This window comes from Primulina huaijiensis, chromosome 16, assembly GCF_012295235.1.
Source record: "Primulina huaijiensis isolate GDHJ02 chromosome 16, ASM1229523v2, whole genome shotgun sequence".
Classification (NCBI taxonomy): domain Eukaryota; kingdom Viridiplantae; phylum Streptophyta; class Magnoliopsida; order Lamiales; family Gesneriaceae; genus Primulina; species Primulina huaijiensis.
The window spans coordinates 16,399,998-16,422,069 of NC_133321.1; the positions used below are offsets into that span (position 1 = coordinate 16,399,998).

General features: G+C 33.8%; 3 protein-coding genes across 3 annotated transcripts in view; all 3 read right to left on the bottom strand.

The window, feature by feature from the left end:
- Positions 1–3,782: 3,782 nt before the first annotated feature.
- LOC140961677 (protein EARLY STARVATION 1, chloroplastic-like) lies at positions 3,783–8,847 on the bottom strand. The gene is made up of 11 exons (XM_073420336.1): positions 8,215–8,847; positions 7,410–7,501; positions 7,059–7,252; positions 6,100–6,139; positions 5,872–5,953; positions 5,678–5,755; positions 5,459–5,584; positions 5,099–5,220; positions 4,601–4,640; positions 4,286–4,360; positions 3,783–4,182 (listed from the first exon to the last, which is right to left on the bottom strand). Exons 1-11 carry the CDS (start codon positions 8,490–8,492, stop codon positions 4,023–4,025), a joined length of 1,287 nt encoding a protein of 428 aa, XP_073276437.1. The 5' UTR covers positions 8,493–8,847; the 3' UTR covers positions 3,783–4,022.
- Positions 8,848–11,554: 2,707 nt separating this feature from the next.
- On the bottom strand, positions 11,555–17,533 carry LOC140962050 (WD repeat-containing protein DWA2-like). The gene is made up of 13 exons (XM_073420898.1): positions 17,379–17,533; positions 17,214–17,297; positions 16,992–17,124; positions 16,293–16,404; positions 15,415–15,514; positions 13,796–13,923; positions 13,313–13,382; positions 12,680–12,768; positions 12,368–12,413; positions 12,065–12,138; positions 11,907–11,980; positions 11,779–11,837; positions 11,555–11,600 (listed from the first exon to the last, which is right to left on the bottom strand). The coding sequence occupies exons 1-13, from the start codon at positions 17,421–17,423 to the stop codon at positions 11,559–11,561; spliced, it is 1,056 nt and encodes a 351-aa protein (XP_073276999.1). The 5' UTR covers positions 17,424–17,533; the 3' UTR covers positions 11,555–11,558.
- A 1,631-nt stretch (positions 17,534–19,164) lies between these two features.
- The window catches only part of LOC140961741 (O-fucosyltransferase 16-like), a 6,588-nt gene continuing 3,680 nt past the window's right edge, over positions 19,165–22,072 (bottom strand). The window contains exons 8-10 of the mRNA XM_073420417.1: positions 21,296–21,398; positions 20,080–20,411; positions 19,165–19,978 (exon numbers count right to left, since the gene is read on the bottom strand). Of these exons, the coding sequence (XP_073276518.1) occupies positions 19,561–19,978; positions 20,080–20,411; positions 21,296–21,398 (853 nt within the window). The 3' untranslated portion in view covers positions 19,165–19,560. The remainder of the gene's footprint in view (positions 19,979–20,079; positions 20,412–21,295; positions 21,399–22,072) is intronic.

Genomic DNA, 22,072 nt, shown 5'->3' on the forward strand with positions numbered 1-22,072 from the left:
TTCGAGGTGGCTAAGAGGTTGTTTTTGTCTATTTTTTTAGTTATAGTGGCTAACAAACTAATTCATGAGATATATGATGGTAACATAGAGAACTACTCGCCAAATAAATTCAGTTAGTCGAATTGTGAAATTCAAATTGAATTATACAATATTTCATCAAATTAATTTTGTCTATTATAAGATGTTCACGAAATCTAAACAGTTGTATTATTAGATGAGATATTGAATAAGACAAATACTTTGATATATATATTTGAATGATATCTCATATACATATCTTAATTACGTTATCCGTGTCCTTCTCAAGATTTTTAAAATACAATAATTAATTTTGTATGTCGTTCCACAATATATAAAATATTATAAAACAAAATGTAAACTCGATAGAATAAAATTTGTTTTGTTTATGAGATTGAAACTATATCATCTCCATGATATGATGCACGCAATCATTGTTCCAAATCTTCTAAAAAATGACGAAAGAAATGACTTTCCTGAATTGCGTCAAATTAAACGATGACACAGTTCTAAGATATAGTCATTTGAAAAGATTTTCAAGTTTTTTTCTCACACTGATTGAGAAATAATCGTTAAAAATTTATTAAACTTATAGCTATATGTTGATAATATTTATACTAAATATATAAAAATGATATTTCAAATATCCCGATGTTTGAAGAAATTACAGCACCATTCATTGGTTATGTTGTTGAAGAATATATAGGTTATACATACTTTTAGTCACAAGTAAAAACCAATCACGACTAAAAACAACATTTATTCTTATGAGTTATAGTTGATGATTGTCAAAAACTGAAAAATCATTCAACAATAAAATAAATATTTGGAAAATAAGATTACTGGATAAAAACAATGTAGAAAACCGAAAAAACGTCCTGATAGGGAAGTAAACTACGAANCGACTAAAAACAACATTTATTCTTATGAGTTATAGTTGATGATTGTCAAAAACTGAAAAATCATTCAACAATAAAATAAATATTTGGAAAATAAGATTACTGGATAAAAACAATGTAGAAAACCGAAAAAACGTCCTGATAGGGAAGTAAACTACGAGCATGTCAGATCCCAGATGAAGATTTTAAATAACATAATAGATGTTTAAGACGATCATATACTTGCTGAGTATATCAAAATGGTTATATGTATATTATAACAAACTACGACAAAGAGTTGTAGAGTTATCAAAATCAACCAAGAAGTATATTGAAAAGTATGTTATGTGGATTAGATAACTTCTCCGATTCATATACCGTCTATGGTCATGATTTTTGATTTTGTGGTTTGATTTGTTGCAATTAATAAATGCTATTAGCCATATTTTAATTCATTTAAATATTATCAAAATTTCGTACTTATATTTCCAGCAATTTAGTTGCTCACGTGCAACGCACGTGCACTTTTCTAGTATATATATATATAATGGTGGGACGAGTTCACTTAAATTGGGATATGCTTGTTGACCCGTTTTACCAGGTGTAACCCATCTCGAACAAGGGAGTTTAATATGGGGTAGAGTTCATTGACATCCCTAATTATAATTATGCTATCACAATAGATTCTAAATCTTTATGAAAAATTGTATTTTTAGTCTGATATATTTGTCTGTTTGTAAGTTTAGTATTTATGTAATGCCCCAAATTCAATGATTGTTCTCATTGTTCCAAAACGAGTTTTTTCAGCGTGCTTATGTCCTCACTCACATGCATCTTAGGAAACTTCCTAGAAGATTACTCATCCTAGAATTTCTCCAAGTTAAGCACATTTAACTTTGAAGTTCTTATGTGATGAGCTCCCGAAAAGAAGACGTACTTTCTTGATATGAATAGTACCTATCAAATCTTTTTAAACACTCATCAACTGCACAATCTCATGTTTGAACAGTTTTGAAAACCCTCTCATTCCGACTTGAGATCAGTTCATTTATGTTTCATTCGCCTAGAACTAGAAACTTGTCAGGAGCCGCTCAATGTCCGTAAAAACTCCTAGTACCGGCGATCACCCCCCTCTTGGAGCTCGTGCCTCACATGCTCACCATTCGTCCTCGAACCACACTGTACTAAAAGAAGTCGATTCCGATACCAACTGTAATGTCTTAGATTCGTTGACTATCTTCATCGTACCAAAATGAGTCTTTCTAACGTGTTTATGTCCTCACTCACACGCACCTTAAGAAACTTCTCATGGGATCACTCATCCCAGAATTGCCCCAAGTCGAGCACGCTTAATTTTGATGTTCTTATGTGATTAACTCTCGAAAAGAATATGCACCTTCTTTATATGAGCAGTACCTATCAAATTTTTTTAGCACTCATAAATTACACATTCTCATACCTAAACAGTTTTGGAATCTCTATCATTCCGGTGTGGGATCGATTCATTCATGTTCCCTTCACTTAGAAGCCCGTTAGGAGCCGTTCATTGTCTGTGCAACCTCATATCACCGGTGATCACCCCCCGCCCTCATTGGCACCGGGCATCACAATTTATATTGTCAAATTTCAGTCATATTCATCTATCTTCCAATTTTTGTAATTTTAATTATTTCATTAAAAGTGCTAATATCACTGCACACGTTGGTGCCATATCGATGTTGCATTGGTATCACAATATTTTCACGTCGGAAAAAACTAAAATTGCAAAAAAAAAAAAAACAATAATTTCATATTAAAATTGAAATTTGACAATATACAAGACCAAAATCATAAAGAGACAAACATACAAGATCAAAAATATAATGTTCTCGAATCTCTAAAATATTAAAATATGTTGTAAATAGGATAATTATAATGTAAATCAATAGCAAAAATACAATTTCCAAAATCTTTAATATATTAAAATCTGTTGTAATTAAGGTAATTTTAGTGTAAATCAATAAGTGATAGATTTGAGTTTTTTGTATTTAAATTGTTTAACAATGATAATCAATTCAAAATCTTTAGTTTAAAATAATCCAAATGCAACCTAAGGAAACCAAATATTTACCAAAGTAACAAATTTTGACTATATTTTCTCCCATTTTAATTAGATTTGTACATGTACATCTAACTATTACATCGAAACCCGCCGCCCAATCTCATTTTCGGTCCTACAAATCCGAAAAGAGAGCCTTATCGTATATATGTAAATTAAATATGAAAACCCATTTGAAAACGATGATATCAACAATTTAATAGAATACCTTCACAAATGTATTTATTATAGAGATTTATTAATTTTTTAAACATCCCATTTTTGTGGAGTTCATATATTTTTTCAGATTACAATAAAATTTTCATAAAATCTTCTAGATTTATTTTATAAAATTTTTATTTTTATTTGTAAATTTTTTCATAAACTTTGTGAATTTTACAACTTATTATTTTGATTTTTTTAATGTATTTAAAATAGTAGTTGAACACGAATAACTTTTATTTATTTAAAATATTATCTATCAATATAAATATTTTTTACTTATGGGCAAAAAATAATAAATAAATTATTACTAAATTTGTTCATGTTAAACTATATTCATTCAAATCAACTAAACATGTTTATTTAATTAAATATTATTTTTTTAAAAAATACTTAACAATAATTTTCAATATCAATAAATAATCAAAATTATAATAATTTCATTCATTTTAATTAAAATTTTATATAAAAATATATATGAATTTTTAATATGAAAAGAAAATAACGAATTAATTAATATATAGATACATTGTATACCACTAAATTTGCATAGAGTATATAAATATCTAGATTGAATACCCTTAGACTTTAAATTCCACAAATGTCAATAAAAGTCTGAAACCAATATATTTCCAAAACTCGTTCAACCAAATGCCCAAAATATCCTAATCATTGATGATATGCAGGCAGCAATACTTGAAAGAATAAATAAAATGGAGAATGAATGGAGAATTACTCTGCAACATATCAAGTTTTAAACAACTCCTTACACATAAATTTAGTGAACTTCCAAACCACACAACTCATTTTGACTTTGTGCCATTTCATCACTGTGAAAAAGATGACTCGGGTGGCTCTTCTGCAGGCGGGGGAGCCGTACCAAAGTCGATATTTGGAAAGACTCCCGGAGGTCTCTCACGAGGTTGGATGGACAGTAACTGTGTTGAATCACCCACAACATCAGCCCATCCATAATGTGGTTCGGCCCTTCGATTACAAGTTAAAACACGTCAGTTTATGCACGAGGAAGCACAAGAGACATCAAGTATAGAAGATGGAAGACTTAAATATGATAGGGAACAAGACATACTCGTAGTATGTTTCTTCATCTACAACTATATCCCAGCTTTCTCCGGTTGTACTTTTGCCATACTTGTGCACTTTGCTGTAAAAGAAATTATGTATTGTCAATTTCTATGTTCAGGAGTAATATTGCATCTTTGCTGCTGCAATTGTTCTAGACTCTCGTGGTATATGATACAAAGGAGACAATGGAGGTGCAATTGGCTACGAGCGGAATTGTTGCAAGAAAGTTTCAATAGAAACATTTTCAAACAAAGAATTCTTGATCATCGTAAAGGAAGCTAAGTTTACTAGCAGAGAGGATTGGTTGTGTACCACTTACCCGTTCCCAAAGTGCTCTTCTCCCCATGTCCTTGACCACCCTATAATTTGGACAGAAATCAATAAACAAGGAAAAAGAACATCACCGAGCAAGTCCACTTGATCAAAAGTAAATCGATTTTTCTGGCATTCTGAATCATGATTAGATTAATTCATTTAATGGAACTTTAAGAAAGGATTTGTACAATTAATTAATCATATGGGTATCAAAAACATGTTCTTGGTTTCAGGATGGTGAACCTATGTGCAGAACCAGGGTTCGGATAATTAATACTCTGTTTTATTTGATTACTCGAAATGAATCACAAGATAATTGTGTTCATCTTTCCACATTTACGTAGCATCATGATCCATGAAACTAGCGAGTTACATAATCATTCATTATATAAATATGACAAAAACTTGGGTAATTAAAGGGACTACACTCCAGCACACAAATGACCAAGCAAATGTTCGTCTAGACTCTATTTTGCCATACATAGAAGAGTGGATGACATACTTTCAGCACTAGGTGATACATGCCATGTCTCTCCTTGACGTGAACCTATGCCGGTAAAAAATTTTTCTTCCCACTTGTCTCCCCATTTGGTTCCGAGTTCAGTCTCTGCCCACTTGTCAGTCCTGAAGATGAGTAAAATGAAACATCCCATGGTATACCGTTTCAATCCGATTTAAATTTTCATGCACTCCTACTCACAATAGACAATAGATGAACAGATACTAAACTGATGAAGCCTAACAACAGAGCTTTTCTTGAAAAATTATTCAGAGACACCTAGGAAGTTATCAAAACCTTGAATAATCCAAGGCAAAGAGACGCCAGGCCTAAGGAAGGAAAAAGAAAAGGGTGGAGAAATACCATTTCAGGACTGATCCCCTTCCATCATAATGCTCCCCCCACTTCTCCCACCATGATTGTTCATTTAATCTACCATATTTTTGGGCACCTTTCTCAGTCGAGCCTTTGGCATCATACTTTTCCCACCTGCATAGGACAGCAATTAAATTTCATGTAGAATTGATTATCAAATGCAAATTAGTTAATGATATTAGTAGAATTGGATATAACTTATCTCACCAATTTTCATACCATCCAGCATTTTCAGTCCCTGATTTCGCTTGTTTCTGTGCACTCCGTTCTATCCTAGCTAGATTACTGCGGTAAAATAAATTGGTATCTGTGAGGATGGTAAAAGTACATAGAGTCCGCAAAAATGTCTTCTTTTATAGTTTTTAAAATATAAATTTGCATAGGTGAATTCAAAGTCAAACCTCCATTCATCTTGGTGAAGAACTTCTCGCCAGGTTTCCCACCAAGAGTCTCCTTCTCCATTTCTTCCTGATTTCTCAACACCTGTATCAGATCAACTGAAAATAAGCACTTCAAGATGGCATGAGATCCAGAGGGAAACAAACCTAACAAAGAATCTCTGTTTATTGAATAACCAAAACAATCCGTGTTCAGTTGAAAAAAGTTCATAAAGAACCAAGTGCCAATACCTAGCTCTTTGTATCCGGTCCAATCACTTTTCTCCCACCACTGTCAAGGAGATCAACAAATCCAATTAAATGCATCCACCTGGGATGATACTTAATAAGGTCATAAAAAAAGAGGCATATTTGCATGTGACTATCTTGCACCTGGTAATATTAGGAACTGATAAAGTTTTCAGTTGCTTCGAAGTTCAAGAATACAACTCAGAAGTTAAACACATGAATTCATTCAAAAATTTCCGGAGACATTGAAACATAGAGTGTTCACATCAAGAAAAGTTTTGAGAATGCTTAATAATTTAGTGGTCGTCATGTTCGCCCCTGAGGAACAACAGGGCTACCTGGTTAGGTGATTGAATAGTTGATATGCTTTATACTAGTCCTATTATACAGTCAAACTTCTGTTGTTTTCCAGGATAAAATATTTGAAACCACAGTTTTAACTGTTCCCCAAATCCAGTTAACACGATAGCCAATAGCAAATACTGTTCACAAACATTATACGAATGACAAATTGTGAAGATATGCTGAAACAAATTGTGACTCTAAGCTCAGGGTTAATCATAGATTGATATGTAGTCAACTACAGTTGTGCTTTTCACCTTTCTTTTGTGAATTAGATGCTCTTATAATGCACAACCTTAATATAATTTGGTCATTCTGAATCCTGAAAACTTTAGATTAGAATATTATGGTTATAACACCGCAAAGGAGTTTTCATGAGACGAAGTGTACAAATGTTCACCAATAAAAGCCACAAATCTTCCAGACTTCGGAGATGAACCATTTTCTGAGTAATACGGCTTTGTTTTGATTTGACTGTAATATAAAAACAAAATTCTGTAGAGAAAAACAAGAATTATACTGGAGCAATGTTCCATGGTTTAATTCACACAGAAAATTCACATAATCAAATAGCTTCACATGTTCAATGCATTAAAATAACATTTACAGCATTCATATACCGTTTCTTTCCATTCTGAGGTGCCATCATGGCTTTGACCTCCCATCCGTGTCCATCTACATCTGTAACCATTGTCTCCAAGATCTTCTCCACTTTCACGGAACCAAGTACTACCGTCCTCATTGGTTCCAGATTCATTGACATTTTCATTTAACAAACTTATACCCCAGTCTTTCTCATTAGCGATTCCAGTATCTACAGCAGAAAGAGTATTACTTACGATAAATGAAGCCAGTTCATAAATAATCGAACACTGTAATCAAATATGTGTTGACAGTTGATCGAGATTCTTCGACACTTCCGATTTAACAGTTGTTATCGAAGCCAGAGCTAGAAATTACAAATGTTTTACCTCGTTTGGGGGGGGAATCTCGGGACTGAGGACCTGAATTTCTTGGCGTGCATCGGGAGAAGAACTTCTCTTGTTTTGAAACAAACCGAGATCTACAACATACCAAGATACATAACTTTTACTTCAAATAATCAAATACATCTATCCTTCATCACGTAATTGGAGAAGGAGGATGTTTAATTTACCCAACTGTGAAAGATATACACTAATGCTATCACAGTTATTCTAATCTCTGCTAATATTTAAAACCATCATCATGCCCAAATATGCGTGATTTTGCTGAACTATGCTATAATTATTATAACGCTCGGAAGAGAAAAGCTGATATTTAATTTTCTAGTTATTGTCATATACTAGATAATCACCGGTTGGGCATCTCTCACGCATCCTACATTTCCAGAAATTTTAAATAAGCACGTCTATCCAGAGCCTATCTTATTCTTAGACATCCACTTGTAACTCTGACGGAAAGAACATACCAAATGAATCAAGGATCCAAATCATAAAGTTTTCGACTTCTCAGACTACGAAAGACATCGCTAGTCCACGTAGAATTCATAAACGGCAATTCTCAGGTTAATCTCATTTGCCTAAAAGCCTCAAGCTATATTCTAACAAACAAGTCACATCAAATCAAATCGTAAACTGTCAGAATTAAACCAAATCAAAGAAAATATTAAGCAGCCTTATACGCCCAAAAAATCCAAAACAATGAGAGTCACCACTCCATGCAGAAAGAAAGATGGAACCTTTTTCTTGTCATTTACGCACTGAGAAAAGAAAAGGCCGAGTAAAAAAGGCTTACTGAGAAGAAGCAAAGGGCATGGCTGGAGCCATACCACGATAATTTGAGCTCTTATTCGGGTCAAACCGGCGGTCCTCGAACTTCTCCACGCTCTTACCCGACCCACTAACCCTCCGAATCTCCGAACAGCAGCACTTGACAATTCCCTCCGCCAGAGACCTCCTCTTCTTCCCCCACACCTCCAGAACCACTCCATTCTTACCATTGACGAGCGCCACGTCAGTTCTCCTCAATAACCTCACGTTTAACGGCGTCGCAAACCCCCTTGCAGCCGCCATGCCTGCCTTTCAAAATTTTACATCAATGCCGTTAAGCAGCAACAAAATCTGGCTGGAGAAGGATCAATCCTCCTCGCTTCCGAAAAAAAAAAGAGGGTTTATCAAATGCAGATTGTTTAACCTAGAAACACACACAATTCTTGAGAATTGGGTTTATGGAGAGAGAGAGAGGCGGGGAAAGGAAGAGAAACGCAGGCATTGGTGCAGAGATAACCGGATAGAATCGTAATGCTGCGTTTTCCTTGATCCGCGGTATACTTATATATATTCCAATTTCCAACAGCAGCGAGGAGTGAATTGAATTGGCGTAGGGTTAAGTACGGAAATCGGATTGAATTTGGTCAGTAAAAGGATAAATTAATGAACGAATTGGTGGTGTTGGATCCGGCAACAGAGAGGCTGCGAATCCACGAGGGGGAAGTGGGTCCCTCGAGCACCACAATTCATAAGCCACCTGTCATAATTTCACTCGTCATTGTGACTTCGAGTTCTACCTGGACCATTACACTGGCATGGGTTAAGTTTATGTAATTTTATTTTTAAAGTATTTTTTAGTGAGTTTAAATTAACGGATTTGGTAAATACAAAATTTAAATGGATTTTAAAAAAATAAGATTAAAAAATTATGATTTTGAAAGATTTGTCTTTGAACAAAGAAAACGAATGTGTATTTTTTTGATTATATATGTAATTTGATGTTAGTGTCACAATGACGAATCAAATCGATTAGTATAATTGTATCAAGTTTAACATATAGTAATAGATATATAGTAATAAAAATAATAAATAACAAAAAATATGTGAGTTCATCTCACGATTCAATTTTATGATATATATATTTGATCGATTTGATTTATAAAATATTTATTATTTTTATGTTAAAAATATTATTTTTCACGTTAAGTATTATTTGATAAGAACCATTTCACATATATACGTCCAGGAGACAGTTGCATAGAAATCCTAATGCTACTTGTACATGAATATGCTAATAGCATCCTATCCTATGAAAAATCTAAAATAAATAAAATTTCATAAAAATAAAGACTGATACATTATCCATTTTTCAAAAGGCAAGGACATTTAACCTCATGTATTAAAAAAATCAACATATTTACATCATTTTAAGTGATTTTATGCTTGATTTTCAAGAACATAAGATTTTAAATTAAATTAATATTACGCAAGAAGTTTTTCGTTTTTTTGAATTTTTACAAATTTAATATATATAACACCAAGTGTAGAATAGTTTGTAGGTGGAGATCTGAACCGTATTTCAAGTTGTATGTCGTAGCTTTGTTTTTAAGTGGTGACTTTTTTATTAATGTGGTCTTGGATTCCAACCATTTTACCAAAATAAAAGAATAAACTAACAACCTATATATATATATATATATATATATCATTATGACCATCATACTTACTGTCACTCATTCTTACTAAGAAATTGAAAAAAACCACCAGTTGTTGTTTTATTAAATTTGCTTCACTGATAGGATCATGATTCGACTTTGATCGTTATGGACTAGTACCAAGATCGAGTCTTAAACAAGCAGATCTAATTTTAACAGTCGGAACAGTAAGAATGAAGATGGCCCCCTCCTTAGTGAGATTATATGAGCAAATGCCCGAACCAAAATATATTATTGCTATATGAGCCTGTACAATTACAAAAGAGAAAGTATTGGAAGTGAAACCTCAATTTTTGGTTAATACTTAGTGTTAGAAAAACTTTAAAAATTATTATGAATTTTTTCTTTACAAAATCTTGCAAATTCATGAAAAAAAACATCAGAATTATAATTTTTAAATATTTACGAACACTATCTTAATATCACCCTCCAAATACGTGAATCTTTGAGCTCTCGAAATCCCCATCATATCCCCGTCGAAAGATCTAAATACAAAATCTGACTTTAAATTCTCCCCACGAGAAAGACACCCTCCTCACGCAAGCCTTAACAAAATGATATCCAATTTTATTTTTATTTTGATTTTTTTTAATCAACCTCAACCACAGAAATATTTCTTAGCGAGCTACTGGGAGCGAAGTGGGCTCTGGTGGGCCTCCGACAAGACGGGCTTTTAGAATTAGATTCCAGATTTCTAGTCATTTATTTGAGATAATGATGGCGGAGAGTCGGAGATCCTATGTCTTCCGTCTTGATCAATACTTGTATTCCACGTGTCAGAACCAAATAAAATGTTGAAATGGATAAGATTAAAAGTCGTGTGTCGATGACACGAGAATGACTCATCGTTTAGAGGGAATTAGGATAAGCTTTCCCCCACTGTATATTTTCGCAAGTCGTCCAATCCAAAGAACAAAATTTTCGATGACACTGACCTCTGGTCTTTGAGTGTGCTGGCACCACAATTTGATAATAACCATGAAAATTATATGAGTTGCTCCTTAAAGTGACGTATTTAAAATGTTTGTCTAGAAATAAAAGGACACATGCCGAGGGAGACGAGAATGACTCATCATTTATGGGGAATTAGGATAAGCTTTACGTCACTATATATTTTTTCATGTCGCCCAATCCATTTGGAGAAACAAAGAGACAAAATTTACAATGATGTTAAACGGTTTTTCTAGGTTTTTCCTCTGGTCTTTGACTGATCTGGCACCACAATTTGATCCTAGCCATGAAAAGTATATTAGTTGTTCCTTAAAGTAACGTATCTAAAATGCTTGTCTAGAAATAAAAGGGAAAAGAAACAAAAAAGATCGGAAACTTTTGCATATCCTGAGCTTTCCGATCCAAACAAGACAAATCTCGCTAGTCCATAAATTCAATGGATAAAATCTATGGCTCCTCACTTGAATAAAATTCAAAACTTATCCAAACCAAGTTTACAATGTAAAGGGATAAGGAAAGAAAAATCAGCATACCATATGGCAGATGGGACCGATGCGACACATTTCATGGTCGTCAATAATAGCAGAACTTCGCAAGAAACCTCGGTAAGATTTAGATTTAACAAATGAATATATCCGATATTCGATACAAAATGAAAATGAACCACTCGATTACGTATGTCGCACCCACTATATCGTCCACTTCATATTTTAGGAAGATGAGGTTTAACGGATTCCACGACCACCTGCAAAGAGAGAACAAAATTACAGTAACCAACACTCAAAGAAGAAACTCTGTGAAAATTGTATAATCATAGCAAAAAAATAGATATAGCGATGCGTCAAATAAGGGGAAAAAAAACTTTGAGCTTATAACTTAAATCTTAAATTTGGATAGGTAATCTAGGAAATTAGCAATCTTACCCTCCCATCATAAGACAGAGACGCAAATATCCAGGGTGCTCGAGAACTCCAAGCAAGACCTGAATTAAAATGAGCTGTTCATTAGATTCAGAACTAAAGGCGAAAGCAAATCAAGTTTGCCAAGTTACCATAGACACTGTCTTCATAATCACTGTATGAATTGAGCAATGGATCTGTACTCCGCTTTGGCGGCCCCACCAAGCTGCCAGAAAATGACATTACCTATGAGCAACACGAAGAAGCGCTGTTATGGAACAAAGTTCTGGTAATTAAATGGATCACAGACCTATCTGATGTCAGCTCATCACTGCTTGGAGGAGAGGCAAACCACAAATTGACAGCTGAGTCAGTTCCAGCACTCTACAAAAGCCTTTGCATCATCAGTAAAACATCAGTATATAAAAAAAGAAACTCACATCTGATCTGGAACACAATTTCATATGGAAAAATTGATTTGCTTAATCATATGATATGGCGATAAAAACTCCGTCAAAAGCATCTTCACAGGGGCAACGACTGTATAACATCCTGCGTGCATAAAGAGAGTGGGTGTGAAGGATTTGTAGACAAATAAGGAGCAAGAAGGTACCAGAATTAGGCCTTCATACTCAGGATTACATTTTACTGTCCAGGTCCTGTGAAAAAATTCAAATATCACCATTAAAATCAATTATGAGAAAATAGCAAATGATTAAACAATCTTATTCAAGTGACAAAGGTACTGGTATAAAATTAGCAAACAAATGCAAAAGAAAGAAAATATATCATTTTTAAAGAACAAACAACTAAAAATAACTAGAATAAACAGAAGTAAAGGTATCCAAAGGAAATCTATGTTTGAAACTCACATAAATGTTAAAAATATAAGCTAAACCAACATTTGATGCTGCAAAAAATTTACCAGTGCGAATGTCCAGGGAGCTCTGAAACTGGGAATTTCAGCTTCCTGAGGTCCCAAATATGTATGCCAGACTCATCTTCTGCAGTCACCTGTGAAATTAAAAGGGTCTTATGGGGTAAGAGATGGACAACGTGTATGTTCTTCCACTTGCCATATTGCAACACTTAAAAGTAGTCTAGAATGGGACTGCTTCATTCATCACCAAACCCTGATATTTCTACAACCAAACGATAATTTCTAGGCATGGCTCAAAAGACAGAATCAAAAAAACTATGATGGGAAGTGTGTGATTCGAAACAGAAAAACGTGCGCATGCCACACAAGACTGATTTGTCAAATAGCGAAGAGTTTAAATATTGCAATGTAGGTTCAAGATTAGATGAGTCTAAAAGTTGACTATTCCCTTTTTACCGTGAAAAACAAGATCATCTGAAGTAAAGATCGAGTAAAATTTATTAGAAAATTCTCGCAGCTGAAATGGTCAAATGAGATTCAAGGAAAAAGATGAGCAGTGGCAGTTTAATGTAATCTCGTGAACATATTAGACATCGGTATACTATGCCGAAGGACCTACTTGAGACTTGGACAACCTATGGGTTGGAAATGCACTCGTGAAGTTTTCATGGTACTTACAAGCATGTACCTCTTTTTCATGTTGTAGTCTACATTACGGATATGAGAATGCTCAATGGAATCCGTCTTCCTGCATGCACGAGAATCATAAATAATGGTCACAATCAAAATGTTTGTTTTCAAAATAAGTTGTCAACTAATTAAACAGTAACAAATTTACTATATCAAATATTAGTAAGTGGTAGCGGCAGGACTGAAATTTTACTTCTATCATTCATGGTAAACTCGAATCAGCAGCAAGTACCAAAGTAGCATTCTCATTGCAAATGACAAAACCGCAACAAGGCAAGAAAAAAGAGGGTTGTACTATGCATTACAGCACTGAATAAAACCAAACTGTAACTATACGCATAAAAGAATCATGAAACCAAATTAATAATCAAACAATCCACACACTGCATAACTTGAATATTAAGCTAAAATAGGTTCCCATTAATTTGTTTCTTAGAAATATGCAAAAAAGTTGAATCAAAGTTAACATACTTCATCGTCCTCAAATCCCACAGTTGTACCGATGATTCACTTGTCAATGAAACAGAATTGAAGTCATGAGGATCCCAGGCACCACCAGATAGATAATGAAGCATGCCCACAGATGCTTGTGATTGTACCTAGATTACACAATAGACAATGGATAAGAATTATCCAGAACATAAAGGGGTCATTAAGTGGTTCAAGATCCCTATTTCTGCGATCAAATGCATGTTGAAACACATCATGATGCAACATGGAAACAAATCGATGTTGATAAAGAACTTATGGTAACTCGTGACTAAATTTTCTGAACAAATCAAAATGGAGAACAAGTTATCAAATAAAACTAGCATTGCAATCTATTCGATTGCAAGAAGTGTAGCAATAATTGAACTTAAACCAAGGTAAACAGAAAATGAGATGAACATATAAAGAATAAATTAACTTTTTTGTGAGAAAAATAGTGATAAGCGAAACCAAGGTAGGTCAATATAAAGATTGAATGAACATTATAATTTTCAAAATTGAGAATGAAAAATTCAATAAAAATTATTGGCAACAATAAATTCACATTTGAATCTCACATAGATATTCCATACATTAAAATAAGTGTATAAATCACATTTTATTATGAAGAGATAATGACTCTGAAAGAGTGAGAGCCATGAAAACAGTTGATTAAGAAAACTCAAAAAATCCATTCCAACTCACATTTCATCATGAAAAGATAATGACTCTTAAAGAGAGAGCATTGCAAAACAGTAGACTAAACAAACAAACTCAGACCAAAGCTATCTCATAAAATCAAGTCCTAAGGATAATATTCATAAACAAGTTTTAAACACATTTCACCTAAGCATTCACAGCCATTATTTATCCAGAAGCATATAACCTGAAGGCATCAATTGTACAGATGACACAAAGCACGACTACAAATAGGAAAAACAAATAACCATTTTTGACAATTACAAAAAAGAAATTAAACCATCTTCATGTGGACCAATAAGCACAAAACATGACATACTGAGAGGAGATTATTCAAATCATCATCATCATAGCACATTCTCGCTAGTTGCGGTGTCGGCTACATGGAGAGATGATTCAAATAAATTAAATATTTCTTTGCTTTCTTTTGTTCACAAAACAAAACTAAGGAATCACCAACCAAATTGAATTTGCATAGGTCTTCATAAATAATAAAATGGCCATACAATTGGGACTAGAACCATAATTATATTGATATCTTTGCCTATAGCACCAATGCATTTTCAAAATGCGGGACTTTCTGCATAGAATTTAGATCATGTTGCTCGAGAAACATTGAAATCACTTCAGGCAGTATGTCAACCCTTGTCATTACTAATTCTTTCAACGAGGCTATTTTTCCCTTAGCAGCTTCAACTTTCATTAGGGAAGATGTGAGAAGGGGCCCAAATATAAGTGGGATAGTCTAAAATAAGATTTTCCAACAACCTAGAAGGACCATACATAAAGTCAACCATTTTCAAAAGTAGGGGCAGTGAAGTAAAAGCACAATTGACTAAAAACAGAGCTAATTCCATATTATGTTGTCTATAATAATCAATTCTAAAGCATCTCTCTCAATTGTAAGGATGAGTTATGCATACCTGAGCAGTCTTCTTCGAAATATCTAAGCTCCACAAGAAGAGATTCTCCTCATCAATACTAACCAACTTGTCATGCTTTCCAGTGGGCCACCAAAGTACACTGCAAATAGTAGCAATATCTTTCAGTATATAAAGTAGAATTGAATTGCTAGAGCAGAGGAATTCCAGCAAAATAAAGGATCCGTCTTGTCCAAATTACAGCGTGAGTCCAAAGAGCATCAAAGAGGAAAAGCTCAGGTTAATAATGCAGTAAGTCCTAAGGAACTCACTTTCATAGAAGCCAAAATCTAGTGATTTCACAATCTATAAGTGTACTCAAAGTTCAAAAAGGAAAACATTCTCCTTTATGGTCCTTCCATTCAATCATGGGACATAGTCGTCAATTGCAGTATCTGTGATTCGAAATTAATAGGCCATGTAGAAACAGATTGCCAACCAGGATGTTCTACCAAACCATGAAACTTAATCTAAAATTGTATCAATTGATGATGCCATTTGTGGACCGATAGAGTGTAAAACCCATATCTACTTTCATTAGCTCAACAAAGTCAGCTACCACGAACCTAAAGTTTTTTTTCCCAAAGTGATATTTTACACCACCTGAAGAATTGAAAAGCGGGTATTACCATCGGGAAGCTTCTAAAATCCGAAAAGTAAATATATCATCAATTCCTGGGAAATAAAATATTTTAGCTTTCTTTAGATAAGTAGCTTCATTATATGCAGGCATTTCAAGTACTCAACACAAACTTTCAATCACTAGAGTGTCATATTCACATTATATGAGGAGAAGAAATGAGAAATTAGGCAAAAGGCTAATAACTGTTACAAATCCTGGACCAGCTCAATTCTATTGCTGATCCACAAAGAAAGATCACCTTCTAATCTTGCAAGTATGAGAATCCAGAGAAGCAATGCGTTCCAATTGAGGGGAACTCAGCTGGCCGTATAACTCAGGAATTTGCCAGACCACTGCCTCATATGTTTCCCCTTAAAAAACACAAAGCAAACATCAGCTAAGACAGTGATCAAGATTAAACCATATGAAACAGTCTTGTACTTTTTTTTAAAGTGAATTCAGCTGTTAAAGAATCTATGTTTAAGAAACTGTTCGTGAACAATGTGATAGATTTAGTCAATATGACTTTCTCCTGCCTATGAAATAAAAGTTCACACAACAAAAAAATAATGATAACACATAAACAAGAGCAAATGAATCAGGTGGAAGTGAACAGCACAACATTAGGGATTGGGAAATATCCTATTTTTGTTACTAACTGAAACCAATTTCAAGATGAGAGGCAAAAACTAATCAAACTCAAGTAGCCTGCTAATTATATCAACATTCTACCATTTCTTAGCTTCTCGAGTCCAGTAAGTGTTTCAAATTAAGAGCTTAAATGCAGTTAAGACTAGGCTACATTAACGATTCAAGCTCAAATAAATTTAAACGACGGGAATCCCAAAAACTTGCTTAATTTTCATTCATAACAAGATTTTACAGAAAAAATATAATAATTGCATAAGCTAGGTTAATGAAGCTCTGTAATAATCTGAAAGTGAGTGTAAACAACTACCAGAAGAGAAAACAGTAGAAAATATGCGTTGATCGAAAGGACAGGATGCCAGATCCCATATTTCATTCGGATGCGAGAACAAACCCTCGCAGATCAATTCTGTGCCACCAGAGGAAAGCCTTATCAAATGTACCTGCAAATTCACAGATTATTTTGATCAACATCTACCGAAATCCAAACTAAAACGGCGCTAACTGAGCTCGAGTAAAGATCAACACATACTTCGTTTTCTTCTTTAAGGCTAAGAGTTCCTGTTAAGAAACTGGTGTGATCTACATCTGCTTTCACATCGGAAATGCACCTCGCCTAAAGAAATTAAAATTCCATCCAGGTTTCAAATCTTTTCACCAAGTTATGTTTAGTAGATTCAGGAGATCTAGAATTGACCTGATATTTGAGTCCATATCCAACGCCGGTTGATCCTCCTTGCATTGTACAGCAACTCCACGATTCAGGAAAAAATTGCCAAAATACACTTGAGCGATGTGTTGAACCTTATATACATATTGCTGAATTGTGGGCTACATCTGCAGTTGAAACATTGGATTGGGCTAATTGATAAATTTTCTACAAGGCCCAATTCTGGATCTGGATCTGGGATCTGGATATTGTGTGTGTGTGTGTGTATACTAACGATGAATCCCAAATTCTCACAAAACAAAGTGATTTGAAATCATTGTCAAATCTTTTTTCCCGAATCCAAATCCAAGTTTTGTTTGGGTAAATTCATTTTAGCTGGTTATTTTTTAATTATTATAATTGATTATGTCAAAATGAAATTATTTCAAATCATTCTTTAAAAAATACTTCTTTAAATCCAAAGCATCCGGTCCAAATGCAATGCAACATATTTGAACTGAAAAAATTAAGTGATTTTCAAATTTGGTTAATATAAAGTCAAAACAATTTCAATAATAATTGTGATGTATTTTAAAAAAAAACTCTCAAAATAGATTCCATTTGAAATCCATACTCTATATTCTTCTTCAAATTAAGTTCAATCCATCCAACGCTAAATTAAGTTTCAGAGTTCATGCAAAAAGATAGATGTTAAAGTAATGTTTGAGAGAGCTCGCTTCTTAGATTCTATCGACATGAAAGTACTTTTGAATATTTGTGAATGCTAACTTCAACTTCAACTTCAACTTAACATTTATCCAAAAAATAGAAGCAAGAGNGGGTTGACCCGTTTCACAGATAAAGATTCGTGAGACCGTCTCACAAGAGAGCTACTCTTTCTGTATTTATACAAATTTTTTCTTTTTTTATATATTTTTATTAATCTTATATATTTTTTCAAAGATATAATTTTCATTTAAATAAAAAATTAAATTTTGAAGCAATTGTTCTCGAAACACTCAACTCAAATTTTAGTTTGTATTAACTTTAGACTTCTATTTTCAGATACTTACTATTTTAACTTCTCACTAATTTCAAAATAATCTCTAGAATAATCAGTTTAAAATAAGCAAAATCTCTCCAAAACTACCTCGGCGTGTACAAATTATAACGATGCTCTAGTTTCAAAATTCCCACTTAGTAAATGGAAGTTTTTTTAGTTTCATTTCCTCCATTAGAGTCATTGGCTTGGTCTTAACAGACCAGTGGTAGTAACTCACGTCACCGAACAAAATATCACCTAATATGGGTTTCAGAGTATGCTAATAAGGCTAATTAGACGCTTTGTTTTGTTTTTTTTGTTTTTTTTATGAAAATTACATTTATTAATAAGGTAGAAAATAATTATACAAGTCATCTCAGAAGATAGAACAACTCAAATATCAAACAATGAATTAACTAACTAAATCGAAATTAATCATACATCCATTGTACTTATGGTGAGTGGTATTGTCATTTGGTTTCCAAAAATATAATTATTATTCGAGTGTTGTTCCAGGAGTTAGCAAATTTATTTTACGTTTTTATGTGTACAAATTACACAGTCGGATGATAAATTGCAGAGGCCCAGAACTTGCCAGTTCCTCATTTGAGTCTATCTTCTTTCAAAGCTCGAACCGAGACAAATCTCCATACATATTGGATACCAAGTCTGAACGACCACACAAATATTTAATTCATCTTTGGAGTTCGAAGGATCATTTTAAGAAATGAAAAACAAGGCAACATCTATATAGAAAAGATACATCAACATATTTCAATTAGTAGAATACCTCAGGAAGATTTGAGGTGTGTTTTTTTCTTTATACAGAAATAAACAGCAAGAAAATTTACAAAATCCCCAGAGCCATCCATTTCCCTACCCTCCCTCAAGTTTTATGATACAACAATTATTTACAGAATGTTGAAAGAAAAAATTCAGATTTATATACAGGTTATGAATCGATTTCTAAATAAATTTCCTCAAATTTGTTGCCAAGTTAATTGGCAAAGTAATGTTTCCGTGTTCTACTTTTGTATACCCACTCCGGATTTAAGAAAAAATTGTCTGCTGTCCATGCAGCATGTTATTTTCGGCCCTCCCGACTCTCAAGACCATGAGCGAACTAGTCACTTGAAGCAGCAGATTGATTGAACAGGAAAGCTTATATACACCGATGACTTTCATCATTCAATCAGAAAGGAACTCCTCCAACTCAGGCTCTTCGGGTGCTGTGTCATAGTCTGAGGAAGTTTCATTGCGGGGAAACTTGCCCAGCTGATTCATTTGATCATCTTCATCTTCAGGATCAGACCATTCTGGTTCATCATTAGGGTTTTGATCTTCAACTGCTACATCTGTGTCTTTCTTATGTTTTGGGATCGGATCCATGGTCTTTTTGGCTTCAGAGTCTTCACAAATGCAGGAAGATGGGTTTTCATGGAAAACACCCCTCCCGGGCCTCACCTTCGGCTCTCCCATGAAACCTCTCTGATACACACGAACTTTTGAGGCAAACTCTTCCCAGGTCATGTTATTTCGGTTCAAGAACAGTCTGTACAGCTTCTTAGCATTTGGACGAATTGTCGGTTTGTGTCCAAAATATCTCCTGAAAGCGAGAGCTATAAATGCATTAGAATTTGGCGATGGGAATAATTAAAAGTTACAGAAAAAAGTAGAAACAAAAAACAGAGGGAAAGGAAAGCAAACCTTCGCCCTGCTAAAATTTTGGCCATGTTTCCGTTGTTATTTGTAACAAACACATCACTTTCATCGCAAACTATAAAATCAAGTGCAGCCATTCGAGAGGAATACTGAGAAAAAGGCTGCAACTCTTCCTTCTTTGCTATGGTATCTTTCGAATAGAAATTGGGGAAAAGAGCCTTTAAGGGGGCCAATGTCTCTTCCCCACCATATACTTCTCCAGACGCTACATAAATATGAGTATCTGTGTCATACCCAAGGGCTCTTAGCACAAGACCAACTTCCTCAGGAGTAAGGGGGCATTTCCCTTGCCGTCTCCCTCTCTCTGGATCACCAATCTGAAAATTAATCCATGATACTCAATTTTGATTCATGTTGCCTATTAAACTATTTCCAGAAAGTAGAAAAGGAGTTTGATCCTTTGTGCACTGAGAAGGACACACGAAGCAAATGAGCCAGCAACTCAGTATATCAAAATACTCACTGGAATTGGTTTAGAACATCAACAATTACATCCTTCAAGTTAAAATCTAACTACACATATCTCGATGAAAACTCTCCATATATGTAAGTTGGACATTTCAAAACAGTCAACTCATAGACCAACCACCACCAACTTCCCACCCCAAAAGAGAAGGAAAAAAACAACCTGGTTCTGGAAGGTAATTACCAACCAATTATTGTTATTCAACTGTGTCTCATTGTTTTGCCATCCTCATTAAGATTTACAAAAAAGACAAGTAATCTTTCCAATGTTAAATGGTAGCATAGTAAACCACATAACTATTTAGTCCAATTTCCCCTCTAAAATTTGAAAATTGGACCCATTTCGCACCTTTTCATTCAAATCTAAAACCAACCTAATATCAAAATTGATTAAATTTATGGGGGAGAGAGGGCAAAATGCATATTCTAAGACATTTTTCTAGTGAAATATATTACTTAAAATGCCAATGAAGATATCACCGTGCATTTTCACGTATTTTTTTTTAATAATTTTATAACGCATAAAACCAGATCTACACAAACTGTTAATTCCTTCTGTGGTTGGTTTCCAGATTTAAATGAAACTTCCAAGTTGGATTACTTCAAGGTTTATAGAGTAAAATGGCACATATTGAGTTCAGGAATTAAACGGTAAACCCTCAATACTTTGAGGATGAGGGTGAAAAATATGTCCTTAAAAAAATTAAACACGAAATGTTGAAATATGAAAACTTACATGTAAAGTTTTCCACCTCCGCCGTATTTTACCCAATTCCTTTCTTTCTTTGTCTCCTCCACCATAATAACATCCCGAGAATGCAAGCATATCAGGTTCAAACCTGTAAAAGAAAGCAAAACCTGCATAAAAAATAATCCTAACTTCCCATATCAGAATAAATCAACTGGTTCTTCAAAAGCCAAAAGTAGATTAAAATAAAAAGTACAAACACTAAGGTATAGTTTGGTACAATGGATAAGAGAGGGATTGATAAATAGTCCTCCTTATCCCACGTTTGTTACCTTTTTAGAAAGCCCATGATAATACCATGGGTNGACTTGACTCACAAAATCAATGGCTCAATTATCATATTATATAATATATAAAATTAGGTAAAAGTAAATAAATCATGCAAGCATTGTCGGCGCATGAACAGATAAGAAATATGAACTCAAGCAACAATTTTGAAATTATAAAATTTATTATGATAAGGTTAATTTTGTCATTACAATCTAATATATAAATTTAATCACTCTAATTAAAATCATACCAAACATTAAATATAATATCCTACATCTTATTTATCATTAGCTTATCTTTATATTATATATCACATGTTTATCCTATCATTGGTACCAAACTATGCCTAAGAGCATGCTTGGTAGGATGGAATGAGGTGGGAATGAACAATTTCATTCCATTTTTTAGTTTGGTATAGCTTTTGGAATGTCATTCCAATGGTCTTATCATGTTGGTTGGGTTTACACATTCCCATTTTCTCAACTTTATATATAT